The sequence below is a fragment of the Mirounga angustirostris genome, unplaced genomic scaffold (genome assembly GCF_029215605.1).
Source record: "Mirounga angustirostris isolate CCGP_5_RB_7025 unplaced genomic scaffold, mMirAng1.0.hap1 SCAF_4, whole genome shotgun sequence".
Lineage (NCBI taxonomy): Eukaryota > Metazoa > Chordata > Mammalia > Carnivora > Phocidae > Mirounga > Mirounga angustirostris.
The window spans coordinates 47,505,109-47,523,347 of NW_026991712.1; the positions used below are offsets into that span (position 1 = coordinate 47,505,109).

At 34.1% G+C, this 18,239-nt stretch overlaps 1 protein-coding gene across 1 annotated transcript in view; it reads right to left on the reverse strand.

The window, feature by feature from the left end:
- Positions 1-18,239, reverse strand: part of CNBD1 (cyclic nucleotide binding domain containing 1) — a 357,731-nt gene that overhangs the window by 101,453 nt on the left and 238,039 nt on the right. The window contains exon 5 of the mRNA XM_045895596.2: positions 12,156-12,301. Coding sequence (XP_045751552.2) covers positions 12,156-12,301 — 146 coding nt within the window. The remainder of the gene's footprint in view (positions 1-12,155; positions 12,302-18,239) is intronic.

Consider the following 18,239-nt stretch of genomic DNA (forward strand, 5'->3'; position numbering starts at 1 on the left):
ACCCCAAATTATATTCTAGCTTAAATCTTGATTAAAGTACTTAATGACTCAAAATATTTTTTTTCTGAAATTTTCACTGTGATTCCTAATGTTAAGCTAAACCACATTCTAATCCTAAATGTATAAATTTTAGTAAATTTTTAAATTTCATGGGAAAAATTATGGATATAAACCAAAGGATGATTTGACCCATTTCCTCTACAAAATACAAAGTTTGGGGCCAATATACCACTTAAGTAACTTTTATTATTTTACATGTTCTTTCTAACTTCTGGCTTATGAAAACTAAATACGATTATTGTCCCTATAATCACATTTTTCAATGTTCTAAAATAAACATTTCTGTATTATTTTCCTTTACTACTAAAAAACCACCTTAACCATCTTATTAGTGTTACTTTTACAAAATGTCACAGTGTATTCTATGGACATTTAAAAGACAAAAATTTACATTAAGCATTAAATCCAGGCCAGTGCCATGAAAAGGACATGTCACATCAAGAAACATTCTGGTGGTAGATAACAGCATCACCATGCAGAACTGTTTTCACACTAGAAAAGATCATAAAAGGAAGACTGCTTTCTATGATGCATCATGTGAGCAGACATTCTAGATTATCCATAAAAGAAGTGTATCAGTTAATGTTACATACTGCCTTTGTGAAGGCTTATTGATGATATGCATCAAAAAACAGTTTCTTGATATTGCAGAACTGCAGTTCTATTACTTAAGGAATTTTATTTTAATTTATTTTACTTTATTTTATTTTTGCTTGAAGAGCCCGCAAAGGGTAAGAGAAAACAAAAGGTGGCTTCAGGTTCAAAAGCCCTGGTTCAACCCTTCACTAGAGTTAAACTAGTAAAGCTGAATTTCAGTCTTCAAAGACAAGAAAGTGATAGTCCTACAAAGCTACAAAGCTAAGATATATCTCTCAAATAATTAATGGTTGTAGAAGGAATTTACACATCATGAAACACTGTTACTTTAATATAAGGTATTTTTTAAAAGCTAATAAGAAAGAAGTTTCTTTCTCCTATGGCAGTATTTCCCCAGGTATGCTGCACAGAGCTGCTTCCTGAGGTGGGGAAAGAAAACACAGGGATAACTTGTTTCAGAAGTCACTTAGTGTCTATGTAGTGTCCTACAGGAAATATTCAATGCATGCTGGCATTTTGAAGTCTTTGAATTTTCACACGTCTTTTTCCTCAGAAAACTCATTTCTGTTTGTTTGTTCTTTATATTTTTAATGTTAAACATTTATTAAGATTTATTGACTTCAAATTTCAGGGATCTCCAGATGCTGGCACGAATTAAGGTATTAGTGGTGTCCAGGGGTTTCTAATTGTTTAAAAAAAAAAAGTACTTTAAAAAATAGTTTATAGCTTATAGCCACAGAAAGAATGAAGTACATGCTACAATGTGGATGAACCACAAGAACATGTGATGTGAAAGAAGCCAGACACAAGGGGTCACATATTGTATGGTTCTACTCATATGAATTTTCTGAAATAGGTAAATCAATAGAGACAGAAAACAGCCTAGCGTGGAGCCTGATGCAGGGCTCAGTCTTATGACCCTGAGATCATGACCTGAGCTGAAACCAAGAGTCCTATGCTTAACGGACTGAGCCACCCAGGCGCCCTTACCTCAAGTTTTAAAATTTTATTGAGATAAAATTCAGATTCCATGAAACTCACTCTTTTTAAAATATACAGTCCATTAGGTTTTTTTTAGTATATTCAAAGAGATGTACAGTCAACTTCATGATCTAATGTTAGAATATTTTCATTATCCCCAAAGGGAACTCATACTCATCAGCGGTCATGCCTCACGCCCCATTTGCCCAAGTTCCTGGCAACCACTAATTGTTGTCTCAAATGAATTTGCCTGTTGAAGAGATTTCATATCAATGAAATTATAAATATGCAATTTTTTGTAACTAGCTTCTTTCATTTAGCATAATGTTTTCAAGATTCATCCAGATCGTAGCGTGTACTTTATTCCCTAGTATTGCCAAGTAATATTCCATTATGAGGATATAGCACATTTTTAAAAAATTCATTATATTTTGATGGAAATTTGGGCTGTTTCCATTTTGGGGCTATTTTGAATAAATCTTCTATGGACATTTGCGTACAATTTTTGAATGAATGTATGTTTTCATTTGTTGGTATATCTGAGTAGAATTGCTCGGTCAAATGATAACTTTGTGTTTCACATTTGAGGAGCTGCCAAAATATTTTCCAAAGTGGCTTCACTATTTCACTATCCCATCATAAATGTCTGAGAGTTTCAACTTGCCTATATCTTAAAAAATGCTTATGATTGTCTATTTTTCATATTTAAATCATCCCACTGGGTAGGAAGTGGTATATAATTGTGGTTTTGATTTACAATCCTCTAATGACTAATGATATTGGGCATTTTAATATGCTTATTGGCCATTTATATATCATCTTTTGAAATGTACCTGTTCAGATAGTTTGCTCATTTTTCAATTTGGTTAATTGTCATTTTATTATTGAGCTGTAAGAGTTCTTCATAATCTGGATGTGGGTCTCTTATCAGATATATGATTTGCAAAAACTTTCTCCCATTCCAAGGGTTACATTTTCATCTTTCTTGATTGTGCTCATTGATTGTGCTCATTTTTCCCTTCCTTCTCCTAATGTCCTCCATGCTATTCTTTATGTTCCACAAATAAGTGAAACCACATGATAATTGACTTTCTCTGCTTGACTTATTTCACTTAGCATAATCTCCTCCAGTCCCATCCATGTTGATGTAAAAGTTGGGTATTCATCCTTTCTGATGGCTGAGTAATATTCCATTGTATATATGGACCACATCTTCTTTATCCATTCATCTGTGGAAGGGCATCTCGGCTCTTTCCACAGTTTGGCTACTGCGGACCTTGCTGCTATGAACATTGGGGTGCATATGGCCCTTCTTTTCACTACATCTGTGTCTTTGGGGTAAATACCCAGGAGTGCAATTGCTGGATCATAGGGTAGCTCTATTTTTAAATTTCTGAGGAACCTCCACACTGTTTTCCAAAGTGGCTGTGCCAACTTGCATTCCCACCAACAGTGTAACAGGGTTCCCCTTTCTCCACAACCTCTCCAACATTTGTTGTTTCTTTCCCTGTCCATTTTTGCCATTCTACATGGTGTAAGGTGGTATCTCAATGTGGTTTTGATTTGGATTTCCCTGGTGGCTAATGATGATGAACATTTTTTCATGTGTCTGTTAGCCATTTGTATGTCTTCTTCAGAGAAGTGTCTTTTCATATCTTCTGCCCACTTTTTGACTTGATTATTTGTTTTTTGGGTATTAAGTTGGAGAAGTTCTTTATAGATCTTGGATACCAGCCCTTTATCTGTAGTGTCATTTGCAAATATCTTCTCCCATTCTGTGGGTTGCCTCTTTGTTTTGTTGACTGTTTCCTTTGCTGTGCAGAAGCTTTTTATCTTGATGAAGCCCAAAAGTTCATTTTTGCTTTTGTTTCACTTGCCTTTGGAGATGTACCTTGAAAGAAGTTGCTGTGGCCGATGTCGAAGAGGTTACTGCCTATGTTCTTCCTCTAGGATTTTGACGGACCTTTTAAGAAGGAAGCAAACCTATTCTGCCAGCTCCAGTGGCTGTTAGTCTGCTAGTTTTAACAGTTACCATAACTGCAAGGCTGCTGCTTTTCAGGTTACTGCAAAGCTGTTATAGTGAGATGGGAAGAGCGTAGTCAATATGTTGTAAAACTCACTCTTCCTACCAAGATTCCACCATTTTTCTGGAATAAACACACCTGGATTGTTGTAGGTCTTTTCCAGAGTTCTGAAAAAGTTGATATTGACAGTTTTTGCTAGTCTATTGATTCCATTTATGGATTTTTGGAGGTCCTTAGCCTGCCATTCCAAAAGTGCTTCTCTGGTTTATTTATTTTTGCAGCTGTCTGTTTTAACATCCATTATCTGCAGCGGAACTCCATGAACACTCTTTAGGAAATGTCATCCTAAAACACTGAAGAAAAGTTACTTTCAAAAGTCTTATTGCTTTTCAAATATTAAACTAACAGTGTCATTTTTTTAGTTCTTATCTTGCATGTTGACATAGCGAGGCATCTTTTGCATGTGTTATCTGAGCACTCTATCTGCATTACCTTGTCCAGCTTACTTAATATCTGTCTCTCAAGTTCCTCTTTTGTAAAATGAGGATTATAGCCACACATATCATAGAATTTTGAAAGTATTATGCAAGGTAGTACTTATAAATTATTAGAGTAGTGCCAGATCAATAAATATTATATAAAATATATAATTATTCTATGAAAAATGCTGTTGGTGTACTGATAGGGATTGCATTAAATTTGTAGATTGCTTTGGGTAGAATAGACAATATTTGTTCTTCCAATCCATGAGCATGGAATGTCTTTCCATTTTTTTAATGTCCTCTTCAATTTCTTTCATCAGTATTTTATGGTTTTCAGAGAACAAGTATTTCACCTTTTTGGTTAAGTTTACTTGTAGATGTTTTATTGTTTCTGGTGCGATTGTAAATCGAATTGTATTCTTAACTTCTCTTCCTGCTGCTTCATTATCAGTGTATAGGAATGCAATAGATTTCTGTACATTGATTTTGTATCCTGCAACTTTACCGAAATCATTTATCAGTTCTAGCAGTTTTTTGGTGGAGTCTTTAGCGTTTCCTACTTATAGCATCATGTGACCTGCAAATAGTGAGAGTTTTACTTCTTCCTTACCAATTTGGATGGCTTTTATTTCTTGTTGTTGTCTAATTTCTGTGGCTAGAACTTCCAACAATATGTTGAATGAAAGTGGTGGGAGTAGGTATCCTTGTCTTGTTCCAGACCTTACGGGAAAAGCTCTCAGTTTTGCACCATTGATTATGATGTTGGAGGTGGGTTTTTCATATAAGTCCTTTATTATGTTGAGGTATGTTCCCTCTAGACCTACTTTGCAGAGAGTTTTTATCATAAATGGGTATTGTACTTTGTCATATGTTTTTTCTGCATCTATTGAAATGGTCAGGTGGCTTTTTTTATCCTTTCTGTTATTGATGCGATGTATCACATTAATTGTTTTGTGAATATTGAACCACGCTTGCATCCCAGGAATAAATCCCCCTTAATCGTGGTGAATGATTTTTTAATGTATTAAGTTCAGTTTGCAAATATTTTGTTGAGGATTTTTGCATCTATATTCATCAGACATATTGGTCTGTAGTTCTCTTTTTTTTTTGTGGTGTCTTTATTTGGTTTTGTTATCACAGTGATATTGGCCTCATAAAATGAATTTGGAAGTTATCCTTCCTCTTTAATTTTTGGGAATAGTTTGAGAAGAATAGGTATTAACTCTTCTTTAAATGATTGGGAGAATTCACCTGGGGAGCCATCTGGTCCTGGAATTTTGTTTTGGGGGAGTTTTTGATCACTGATTCAAGTTCATTGCTGGTAATAGATCTGTTCAAATTTTCAATTTCTTTTTAGCTTCAATTTTGGTAGATTATGTTTCTAGGAATTTATCCATTTCTTCTAGGTTGTCCAATTTGTTGGCATGTAGGTTTTCATAATATTCTGTTATGGTTGTTTGTATTTCTGTGGTGCTGACTGTTTTTTCTCCTCTTTCATTAGTAATTTTGTTTATTTGGGTCTTCTCTTTGTCACTTTCTCTCTTTTGGTTAGTCTGGCTAGAGGTTTATCAATTTCTCCAAAGAAGACGTACAGAACAGCAACAGACACATGAAAAGATGCTCAACATCACTCATCATCAGGGAAATGCAAATCAAAAATAATGAGGTATCACCTCATACCTGTTGGAATGGATAAAATAAAAAAGCACCAGAAACAACAGTGTTGGTAAGGATGTGGAGAAAAAGGAACCCTCTTGCAGTGTTGGTGGGAATGCAAACTGGTGCAGCCACTGTGCAAAACAGTATGGATGTTCCTCAAAAAATTAAATTAGAACTACTCTATGATCCAATAATTGCACTACTGGGTATTTACCCCAAAATTACAAAAACACTAATTCAAGGGATATCCCTATGCTTATTGCAGCATTATTTACAATAGCGAAATTATGAAAGCAGCCTAACTGTCCACTGATAGATGAATGGATAAGGAAGATATAGTGTAATACATATTACACTACACCCACCCACCCACACACACACACACACACATACACTATGGAATATTATTCAGCCATAAAAAAAGAATGAAATCTTGGCATTTCAAACAACATGGATAGAGCTAGAGGGTATAATGCTACCCGAAAAAAGTCAGTCAGAGAAAGACAAATATCATCATTCCCTCACAGTAGAATTTAAGAAACAAAACAAATAAGCAAAGGAAAAAAAAAAAAAAGAAAGAGAGGCAAACCAAGAAACAGACTCTTAACTATAGAGAACAAACTGATGGTTACTAGAGGGCAGGTAGGTGGGAGGACAGGTTAAATGGTGATGGGGATTAAGGAATGCACTTGTTGTGATGATGTTTGGGATGTTTGGGATTGTTGAATTACAACTATGGAATTGTCGAATATAACACTGTATTTTAACTAACTGGAATTAAAATAAAAACAAAAACAAAAAAATAAAACAATGAAAAAATAAAATACATAATTATTATTATCATTTAAAAAATTTCTAGCCCTTCTCTATTCCTGTGCTTTCTTTTTTCATAGAACATATTTCCTGAAATTATATTATGTTTTAATTTGATATTTGTTTATTTCCTGTTTTCTCACACTAGAAAATCAGTTCCAGTGATAGTCACTAGCAAACACTCAATGCATGGTTGTTAATTAAATGAATTTATGTTTATATTATTGCAGGAAATGGAAACCAGTTCTGTGTAATTTTCCTTCCTAAGCATTTACACAATACCACATTGCCTTTTTTGCACATATAACCAAAGTACATAAAAAGCTTTATTTAAAAATAACTCCTCATAATTGGACAAAGCTGTCAACTCTTCTGAGATATGGCAATCCAAGAATTAGTCTAGAGAGGCTAAACTATATTAATTATATTCTGATTATTTTCTCATTAAAATCAGGGAGGTTTTTAAAAAAATATTAATTTCTAGATACTAAGTAGTACAATTATATAAAGCAACCTGAAAAGTAGTTGTTTTTGTTTTTGTTTTAAGATTTATTTATTTATGTTAAGAGAGAGAGCACACACACGAGCAAGGGGAGGGGCAGAGAGAGAGGGAAAGAATCTTGTGCAGACTGCGCTGAGTGCAGATCCCAATGAGATCCATCTCATGACCCTGAGATCACGACCTAAGCTGAAACCAAGAGTTGGCCAGCTTGACCCACGGCACCACCAGGCACCCCAGTAGTTTTTTATTAATTGAAAATATTCCAATAACAGAAATGGAGAAAGTTATGAATATGGGGCTTCTATACTTACTAATACTCCTGTATCAAATGCTCAGAGCAGGTATTTGTTGTGCTTGGGTAGCACGCGTTCTGATTAGGTGTTGAATATTTCTAACATCATTTCTGGTAATAAGTTTCACTATTTAGAAAGTAAGATTCCATGGCAACATTAAAGAAATAAATATCATGGCAAGGGTTTCTGGTATTGCCATGTGATTCAAGTTTTTGTTTTTGTTTGCATTAATTTTCTCAAAGCCTTACAACCATCTCTTGGATAGGAAAAGAAAGAAATGGAACTGGGTCCTCACAATGCAGATAAAGACTGAAAAAGGTTTCTGGCCAGATTTCATGGACAAATCTTCATGAATCATAGGGAACACCACCTTAGTTGCAGTGAAAGTATATCCATACTTTAGGATCAATGCATGTTCTTCAAGGCATGTTTGCTTTTAAGAGAACCTTAATCTTTATGATAGGCTTAAATATTTGCCTATTTTTATTACAAGAGCATATTATTGCAATTATGGTTAATTTACTTATGGAAAAGATGCCCACTAAATTTTTTATGAGACTTGGCTACTGTGTTTTTATGATACATGAAATTTAAACCACAACAGAAAAGAAAGTCTATATAGGCTGAAGAAATGTTAAAATTTAGTAACATAAAAATATTTTTCAGCATTAAAAATAAATACAAGAGTTTATTTAAATGAGGAACTATGGTGTTTTTGAGATACAACCTCATAAAAGGTGGGAGTAAAATGAAATAAAATGAAAGAAATAACCCCATAAAGAAAGGGGAACCCTCCTACACTGTTGGTGGGAATGCAAGCTGGTGCAGCCACTCTGGAAAACAGTATGGAGGTTCCTCAAAAAGTTGAAAATAGAGCTACCCTACGACCCAGCAATTGCACTACTGGGTATTTACCCCAAAGATACAAATGTAGTGATCCGAAGGGGTACGTGAACCCCAATGTTTATAACAGCAATGTCCACAATAGCCAAGCTATGGAAAAAGCCAAGATGTCCATCAACAGATGAATGGATAAAAAAGATGTGGTATATATATACAATGGAATATTATGCAGCCATCAAAAAAATGAAATCTTGCCATTTGCAACGATGTGGATAGAACTAGAGGGTATTATGCTAAGTGAAATAAGTCAATCAGAGAAAGACAAGTATCATATGATCTCACTGATATGAGGAATTCTTAATCTCAGGAAACAAACTGAGGGTTGCTGGAGTGGTGGGGGGTGGGAGGGATGGGGTGGCTAGGTGATGGACACTGGGGAGGGTATGTGTTACAGTGAGCACTGTGAATTGCATAAGACTATTGAATCACAGACCTTTACTTTTGAAACAAATAATACATTATATGTTTAAAAAAGAAGAAGAAGAAGAAGATAGTAGGAAGGGAAAAATGAAGGGGGGGAATCGGAGGGGGAGACGAACCATGAGAGACTATGGACTCTGAGAAACAAACTGAGGGTTCTAGAGGGGAGGGGGGTGGGGGGATGGGTTAGCCTGGTGATGGGTATTTTTTTTTTAGCCCTGTGATGGGTATTAAAGAGGGCATGTATTGAATGGAGCACTGGGTGTTATACGCAAACAATGAATCGTGGAACACTACATCAAAAACTAATGATGTAATGTATGGTGACTAACATAATAAAATTAAATTTAAAAAAAAAGAAACAACCCCATAAGGCTTAATGGACTTCAAAAAGAAAACAGTAAAGATGATAAAGATATAAGAGAAAAAAATCCCTTATAGTAATTATTTCATGGAAATCTATCAAAGTTAATATAAAGGTAGACAGTAATAAAATTTTGATCTGGGATCTAATTCCATGTTAGCCACTAAATTGAATTCTGAAGTAAGTTAATTCTCTTAGCTTTCATGAGCTTTAGGTTGCCAATCATAAAAATGCTTGCTGCTCAGGCCCTATTATAAGAGATCCAATGGAAAACTCTTGAAACTACTTGAATTAAGTAACACGTATCTTGGGCTATATATCTATAGAGCATACAGAGAGTGATTATTATATACAATATATGGCTCATATAGTATTTTATTACAGCAATATAGGTAATATTTAGACATAGTAATATGTCTAATAATATGGTAATATAAGTAATCTTATTATAGTAATTACGTTGTAGTGCCATTTTCACTTAAACTAGAGATACATGTGTGAGCCAGTATTTAAAATCATAATACTGTTATCCTGTTAATACTTTATTGTTTAAGAAAGCTGAGTGAGATGCTGAGTGAGTAATGTGGTGTTTAGGAAGCTGCCTTTAATAACAAAGCTCCAAAGAACCTGCCAGAAGAGACCAGAAGGTGCAAAGAGCTATGTGGAATTGTAGGAGAGAAACCAGAGTCTTAGCCACAGATTGAAATCAGCAGCCTGGTGATGAGGGGCTACTAGGGGGAATACTTTAAATAATAGCAGAGGGGGTGAAGGACACACATGAGTAAAGAAAAGAGAGAAACACTTGGTTGTACCTGTTTTTTAAGTTGGATGAATGAAGAGATTTACAAAGGTCAGATATTTAATGAGTTGACTGCTTTGATAGTGAAACAGATCTGGACTGTCTGAATCAGATGTCTTAAAAACTCAAGAGAAGGATTCTGACACAGGTATATGCAAAGACAGAGACTTCTACATTTTTTAATAAAGTGTTTGAAAATATGCTCTATTGAAATATGAATTAAAAAACCTTATTTAATATGAAAGATCAAATTAAAGTTGATATGCATTTGTCAAGGAATGAAAGTTCACATTTTAATAGTTAATCATCCAAGTTACAAGATACCATCAGAATACAGTTTTTGCTTTGAATTATAATTTTAAAACTTTTTTGAAAAAAACAAATATGTAGTTACAAAACTCTAACCCATGAATATACCTTTATTGTGAAAAATTCAACACAAATATATGTAGAAGAAAGAGCTAATTCTTCACTGTCCCTCAATTCTCCCCTCCACCAAGGTAACAGTTTTTAAAATACATATTTTTTACTGTTTTGCTGGATCTACTTCTTGTGCTTTTTACTATGAATTTTTATATATGTATATATGCAGATATATATGTAAATATAATTTCAGGCTTTCATAAATATGTGAAAATATAACCATATTATTTATATAACTCCACAATTGCTATATTTTTATCTACTGTCTTTAATAATTTTAATAAGTTTCCATGTAAATATACAGAGAGATCTACCTCATTCTTTTTTTTTTTAAGATTTTATTTATTTACCTGAGAGAGAGAATGAGAGACAGAGAGCACAAGATGGAAGAGGGTCCGAGGGAGAAGCAGACCCCCCGCCGAGCAGGGAGCCCGATGCAGGACTCGATCCCGGGACTCCAGGATCATGACCTGAGCCGAAGGCAGTCGCCCAACCAACTGAGCCACCCAGGCGCCCCCTCATTCTTTTTAACAACTGCCTAGAATTCCACTGAATACATGTATCATAATGCAGTCTGTCTTTTATTCCATGGAAGAGATGTATCACATTTCAATCTATCTTCTATTGAAGGCCATCTAGGTTGTTTCCATATTTTTACCATAATAAATATAATTTCAGGGATTTATGATAAAAACAAATTAATTTTTAAACTTACTATCCTCAAGTTAATGCAAAGCAATGTTGAATGTTCCTTCTTGCCTTTCAAAATCATTTTATCCTTTGCAAAACTCCTATGATTTAATTTTCACTGCTTGATGTCAGATTAAATGAAACTAATTATAAGAAATGACCACTGGAGGAAAAGTCTTGAAATATGTCAATAGATATATGACATATTTCAATAGACACACGTTCTTTGAAATTACAGTTAGATTTTTAAGACATGATCCTGATAAACCACTTTATAAAAACAGTAGCATAATGGACAGAGAATGAGTTAAAATGTGTTTGAAATTCAATTCTATTCAGAAATATTCTGCATGATATTTTATGCCTTATGGTTCTCAACTGTGGAGAATAATAATAATATCTACTTTTATTTGTGTCTGTGGTGAATAAATAAGGGATATCCCCTGAAATAAAGAATATATTAAATAGACTTAATTCTGCTTTTCTAATAGGTATTTGACAAATGCAAAAAATGGTGTTGAATTCTGTTGGGTTAGGTGTGTGTGTGACTCTGTGTGTGGATATTTGTATACCCCTCAAAAATTACAATATAAAATACTTCTATTAATGTATCCAATGTATCCTTGGTGAAGGGACTACAAATTTAAAATTGGGAAACTAAAATCTGTCTGGAGAGGTTTTGTACCCAATATCCGGGTCAGTATCTGGATAAGTCAAATAACTGCTATGACCATTTGCTGTCATAACTACGAAATCCAATGCTGGATTGTCATTAAATACGTATATCAATGAGTGGTTTTCAAAGTATAATCCCCATACTAGCAGTGTCATCTGGAAAATTGTTGGAAATGCAATTAAGTCCCATCCCACACCTACCAAATCAGAAACTTTAGAACTGAACACAGCAGTTTGAGTCCTCTGGGTGATTCTGATGCATGCTCAAGGTGGAGAAAACACTAGTGTTATCTTTAAAACATCCATACTAAAATGTGGAATGTTACTCATTTCAGTGCTTATAACTACAAACAAAATACACCCAAACAGCACATTTTTAATGTATCAAGTGAAAATATCAATATTATAGAGAACTCAAAATAGTGACATACATTTTATGTTGCCAAATTCCCTCCAGGTTAGTCTGTTACCTGTGCTGCCTTTTACCCAGGTTTCGGAAATGACACTCTTGCTAAGAGTTTTTAGATGCTCCTCAGGTAGCTGACAGGTCAAATCTGGAATTGTTTTCAGCATTTTCCACACAGTTCTGTGTTCATGCAATGTCCTATAAATGGGCCTTAAAACAACATCAAAAAGATTGCAAATTGAGAGAACACAGCTTAACTACAAAGAAACCAAAAATCTTGATTTTTGAGCTTTCAAATTTGCATTTCTTTTTTATTTAAGGTTTGCTTAAGGATACCTATGATGATATTCAATTTTTGTCTTGGTAATCAACTTTAGAATTTATTCTCCTTTCAGCACTAAGATGCACATCCATGAAACTTTAAACTTCAGGAAATTACATAGTGCCGTTACCTTCTTTTTATAGAAAACTCTGTGCTTCAATTGTAAGAATGTATCTTTTATTATTGTCATTAAAATTATAAAGACCTCTTTCATATAGTAAAAAGATTGATTTTTTTTATCCAGTGTATACTTTTAATCTTTTCCAAGTACTATTTTTTTCTAAGATTTTTATTTGTTTATTTGACAGAGAGAGAGACAGTGAGAGAGGGAACATAAGCAGGGGGAGTGGGAGTGGGAGAAACAGGCTTCCTGCTGAGCAGGGAGCCCGATGCGGGGCTCAATTCCAGGACCCTGGGACCATGACCTGAGCCGAAGGCAGACGTTTAATGACTGAGCCACCCAGGCACCCCAATCCTTTCCAAGTACTATTAAAGTTAGATCAAATGAAGCTACAACTTAACACTGATAAATATTTTAACTGAAAAAATGCACATGTAATTTTAAATAAAACAATCATCATATGATGGATGATATTTATTTGCTTTAATCATTAAATTCACTATTTAATATATATAATACCATAATAAAGATACAAAATTCATGTTGATGAGACTAACTTATCATACCACTGCTAAATGCTCAGTATTTTTTAAGCAACTTTTAAAAATCTATTGTGAGAAATCAGTTTAGCAGCAGAAAGGGAATTTGGGATACACATAAATGCAGGTTTGCCAGAAATAGTTCCAGTTTAGATGTAATGTCCAGTTGAGCCACCTGGTATGCATGTGATTGTGTGTGCATGTTTACTAGATGACAATATATATTGTGTTTTTTGTTGTGGGTTTTAGCAAAAAAGAAGTTGGAAAAATACTAATGTCGTAGTCTTAAGAAATAGTCTTGAGAGAACTGGCTTCCTAGTTAACATCTTTTAAAAGTGTGTACTTTTAGATGCAGTAATAAAGATGAGTGTTATTAAATAGCATGATATCATAACCAAAACCTAAAATATGTATCATTGATTTAGCAATGAAACAGGAGGTGGTAAAAAAAATAATATCACAGACCAAAAAAAATGGCAAAACATTTGATCTATTAGTTGCCTGCAATAATTTGGAAGGCATACCAAGTACCTAGGAAACCCATAGTTTCACAGAAAGCAGTTGGAAAGAGCCAGAAAGTTACTGTGTTTTGTTTGCTTAATGTTACTTCTTTGTTGCAATGTATTATCAGGTGCCTAAAATTGGACAGTTTTCAAGTATAAACAGGAAGCAATAGAGAAAATCTAGAAATGCGGGGCATAAATGGAAAAACCAAGTGCTTCTTGATTCCATGCAACAACAAAAATAATGAAAGAAATTTGAATATCAAAGGTCTATTACATTTTCTCAAATAAAGGCACTTAACCCTGTGCCAAAGGCCTAATTAGAAGCTTTATCTTCTCAACCAAGCCTATTGTTACAGAAGAATTTAAGGTAGCCTACATTAAGAGAGAGGCAGGCACAGGGAGAAGAAATAAACAAGGATTTAAAAACAATGTCTAGAACAGAAACTTGGATTTGGTTACTGGTATGCAGAAGATATTGGAGACAGATCATAAACGCTGACAAATGATCAGCACAGTCCACAGTTTTGAAATTCCCATGAAACTTTTCATTTGATTTTAACATACACCCCTGTGTTTACCAACCTCAAAATGATAAATCAAGACATTCATGTCTGAAAACTTGGCCTTCATTTCCTCTCTTTAAACATGGCCTTCCTTCACTTCTCTCTCAATTTCTATCTTCATCATTTGTCAGGAATTTTTTTTATGTTACATTAATCACCATACATTGCATCATTAGTTTTTGATGTAGTGTTCCATGATTCATTGTTTGTGTATAACACCCAGTGCTCCATTCAGTACGTGCCCTCTTTAATACCCATCTCCTGGTATTCCTGGGTTAGCCAGGAATGTTTTCTACATACATCATACCCACTCTTTCCTTACCTACTCTATATACAAAAGCTATTAGGAAAGAAATTAGATTAACAAAAAGAAAAAAAAATCATACATTGAGAGATGTTAGGAAAACTATAATGCCCAAACTATTATTTGTAAAAAGGATTTTTTTTTTATTAATAGTGTCATTAGTATCATTAGGAGTTATCAGACCACATACAATGGTGTGAAAGAAAATATTATTCTCTTGAATTTTCATTTAGCCACCTCTATGTCTATTTCTAAATCCATTAAACTTGGGTAGGACGTTTGCCAATAAAACAAGAGTAAATCCGAGCAGTCAAGTGAAAATAAGGGGATAAAACAAGGGGAGTATGTTGTAAGAAGTAATATTTAAATTGAGGATCAGAGTAGTTAATTTCCTCAAAGACACATAGCTAATAATAATAAAAAAGAAACAGAAATACTAAAAATTGCTGAGCGATGAGCAAATCATGCTGCTAACACACACCACACACGAACACACAGGTGCAGAAACACAAAAAACCCTAAATTTAAACAGAATAATTCCAGACACTCAAAATTTCTAAATCCACTATTTCTAAATCCACTAATCACAAAAAGCAAAATGTTAGTATATTCTAAGTATTTAGAAACATATTATTTGGAAACAAAATAATTTCAAGATTTTCCTTTCTACTTCTTTTTTTCCTGGTGATTACATCAAACCTAAGAGCTCACAGAGTCACGACAAGTTATGGAGCTGGCTTCTGATGACAAGTATCTGTGCGCACTGGCATCTGATGAGTGGAAACTATCATGCACAACCATTGGCATCCATGTTGGCATCCACTGAATTCCTAAATGTTTCCAGTTGTAGGTATACCTCATTTAGATTTTTGTTAAGCTCTTGTAAACCTGTCGACTTTTTCACTCTTGGCTAATTCTTCACATTTCTTGTGGTAAGGGGAGAGTTTGATTGCTTCAGTGAATATCTCTGAGGCAATGGGACACAGGTTAGGGCTCTCTTAAGGCCTTTACATCCTAATACTAGTTCACTCACATTTACTCAGATGTGCAAATGAAATGGAGCTTCTGCATTTTTCTACAACTGTAGTCTAACAGTCCCCCATCTACTAGATTAGAGTTAAAACAAAAAATCCTTGCATTTTCCTCTTAACAATATTACATGTCTTCTTATACAGGCTCCATTTAACTTAAATGTTGAGGATACATGGAGTTTAGCTTCCTATACTGGCTGATTTATATGGTTTTTCTTCAAGGACTTAAAGACTGTTTAGTAAAAATATTTAGTCTTCCAGAGTTACTCTAGTCACAGTTCTTTTTCCCAAGAGGTGATGCAAGTATATCCGGGGATTGACTGTGTCCTTCTGGCATTGGCTAGAGGAACAGTTGGTCTGCATGTGCTGAAAATTTTGCAGAAGAAATATAATCAGCTTATATTACAGAACACATAAACACAGCCATTAAACTTGGGTAGGATGTTTGCCAATAAAACAAGAGTAAATCCGAGCAGTCAAGTGAAAATAAGGGGACAAAACAAGGGGAATATATTGTAAGAAGTAATATTTAAATTGAGGATCAGAGTAGTTAATTTCCTCAAAGACACATAGCTAATAATAATAAAAAAGAAACAGAAATACTAAAAATTGCTGAGCGATGAGCAAATCATGCTGCTAACACACACCACACATGAACACACAGGTGCAGAAACACAAAAAAACCTAAATTTAAACAGAATAATTCCAGACACTCAAAATAAGTTAATGAGTTCTGTAATAGAAAAAAAAAAAAAAACAAAAACCACACAATTTTCTCATTTAAAACAGAGTCAAATATTACATGTGGAAAGGTACACATGATAGCTTTAGGTAATATATTAAAAGTTGAAAATAAGTAGTCAATAATAGAGAAATAGTTTTCGACTGCATGTTTTCAAGAAGATATCATCTAGGTTATTACAGAATAAGCGATATAATGCAGAATCCTATGTAGAAAGATAAACCTGCAGTATTGGTGACATGTTATTAAGGCATACATTGCATGATTGCAAATATATCAGAAATACTCTAGGGGCAAGATTATAACTGAATCTTAATGATCTGATTTTATAATTGAAAAATATCATAATTAAAATATTCACTGCAGACATTCCGTTTTATGAGCTAGAACTTAATGATTCAGAAATTACTATCGTAAGATTGTTTCCTTTACATAACTTGATTTTAAAGTGTCAACTTATCTCGTCAGTTATTGCCATCACCTGGTTTCCTCTTCCTTTAAAACACAAGATAACTGTACGCTAGGCCATACCTGAAATAATAATTATCAAGTATATATTATTTCATCCATTAAACTATCATTCTAAATTGTTGCATATAGTTCGGAAAAAGAACTGCATGGTCTATTAATTATTTATTTATTTTCACTTAATTTAAAATACTTAAGCTGTTTAACTTAAAGAATTATCTGACTATCTAGGTATTAGAAATTCTGTTAAGACAGCTGCCTATTCAGGGTGCCTGGGTGGCTCAGTCAGTCTCTTGATTTTGGCTCAGGTCATGATCTCAGGGTCATGAGATGGAGCCCAGCGTCAGGCTCCACACTGGGCATGGAGCCTGCTTAAAATTCTCTCTCTTCCTCTCCCTCTGCTTCCACAAGCCCCAGCCCCCAACCCTGTCTTCACTGCCCAGCTCACACGTGCTCTCTCTCCCTAAAAAGAAGAAAGAAAGAAAGAAAGAAAGAAAGAAAGAAAGAAAGAAAGAAAGAAAGAGAGAGAGAGAGAGAGAGAGAGAAAGAAAGAAAGAAAGAAAGAAAGAAAGAAAGAAAGAAAGAGAAGAGAAGAAAAGAAAAGAAAAGAAAGACAGCTTCCTATTCTTGTGTGGTCAAATAGAAAAGAAAAACAAACAAAAAAACCAGGAGTAATTCTGATTGCAAGACCTTATTCAGGAAGGGTTACCAGAGGCCCATAAAGGTCTCTAAAATGAAAGGGAACGTCAGAGATGCTAATTAATTTTTTTACTTCTCAAGGACTTATAAACATCAAAGAAAATATCTCTAGGTCCTGTCATAAAACAATCATTTTTTAATTGGAAGTAAAGATATTTGGAAATAGAGCTGATTCATAAATTTGAAGAGCTGTCAAAGTAAAGAGGGATTAAGATTATTTTGTCTGGCAATTACGAATAGAGGTTATAAAGAAGTCAATTTTTTTTAATTAAAAGGTACAGTTAAAAATATTAGAAACAATAAAACAGATCTTTGGGGATATATATATATGTGTGTGTGTGTGTGTGTATATACATACACACACACACACACACAAACACACGCAAAATTCAAGTGTTAGTTCCTATCAAAATCCTCCTGCTGTTTGGGTTCACACTTTCTTTTAATAATGGTTAAAAATAACCTGCTAAACAGAAATCAACAGGAGGCTCAGTCTCATGTGCTGTTGGAAACTTGATAATCCTCTAATATCCCTGAGAATTTGGGAAAGCTTATGTTTCTCCCAGTAGTTTCTTGCTGTTTTCCTATTTTCAGTGAATGCTTAATTTCTGATCTAGAAGGCAGAATATGCTGTGGTCAGTTTTATTTTGTTTTCTTTGAAATAACATTTTATCATTTCTATGTATAAGAGTCAGGTCAAATAGAGAATAGATTACCACTTGTTTCAATTTTTAATATTTTCACTAATACTATCATGTGGGATTCTTTATACAAGGATTGTACAAGAGCAGCAGTATTCAAAAACACATACACAAACAGTCACAGAGAGGTTTGTTCAAACTAAATCTTACAA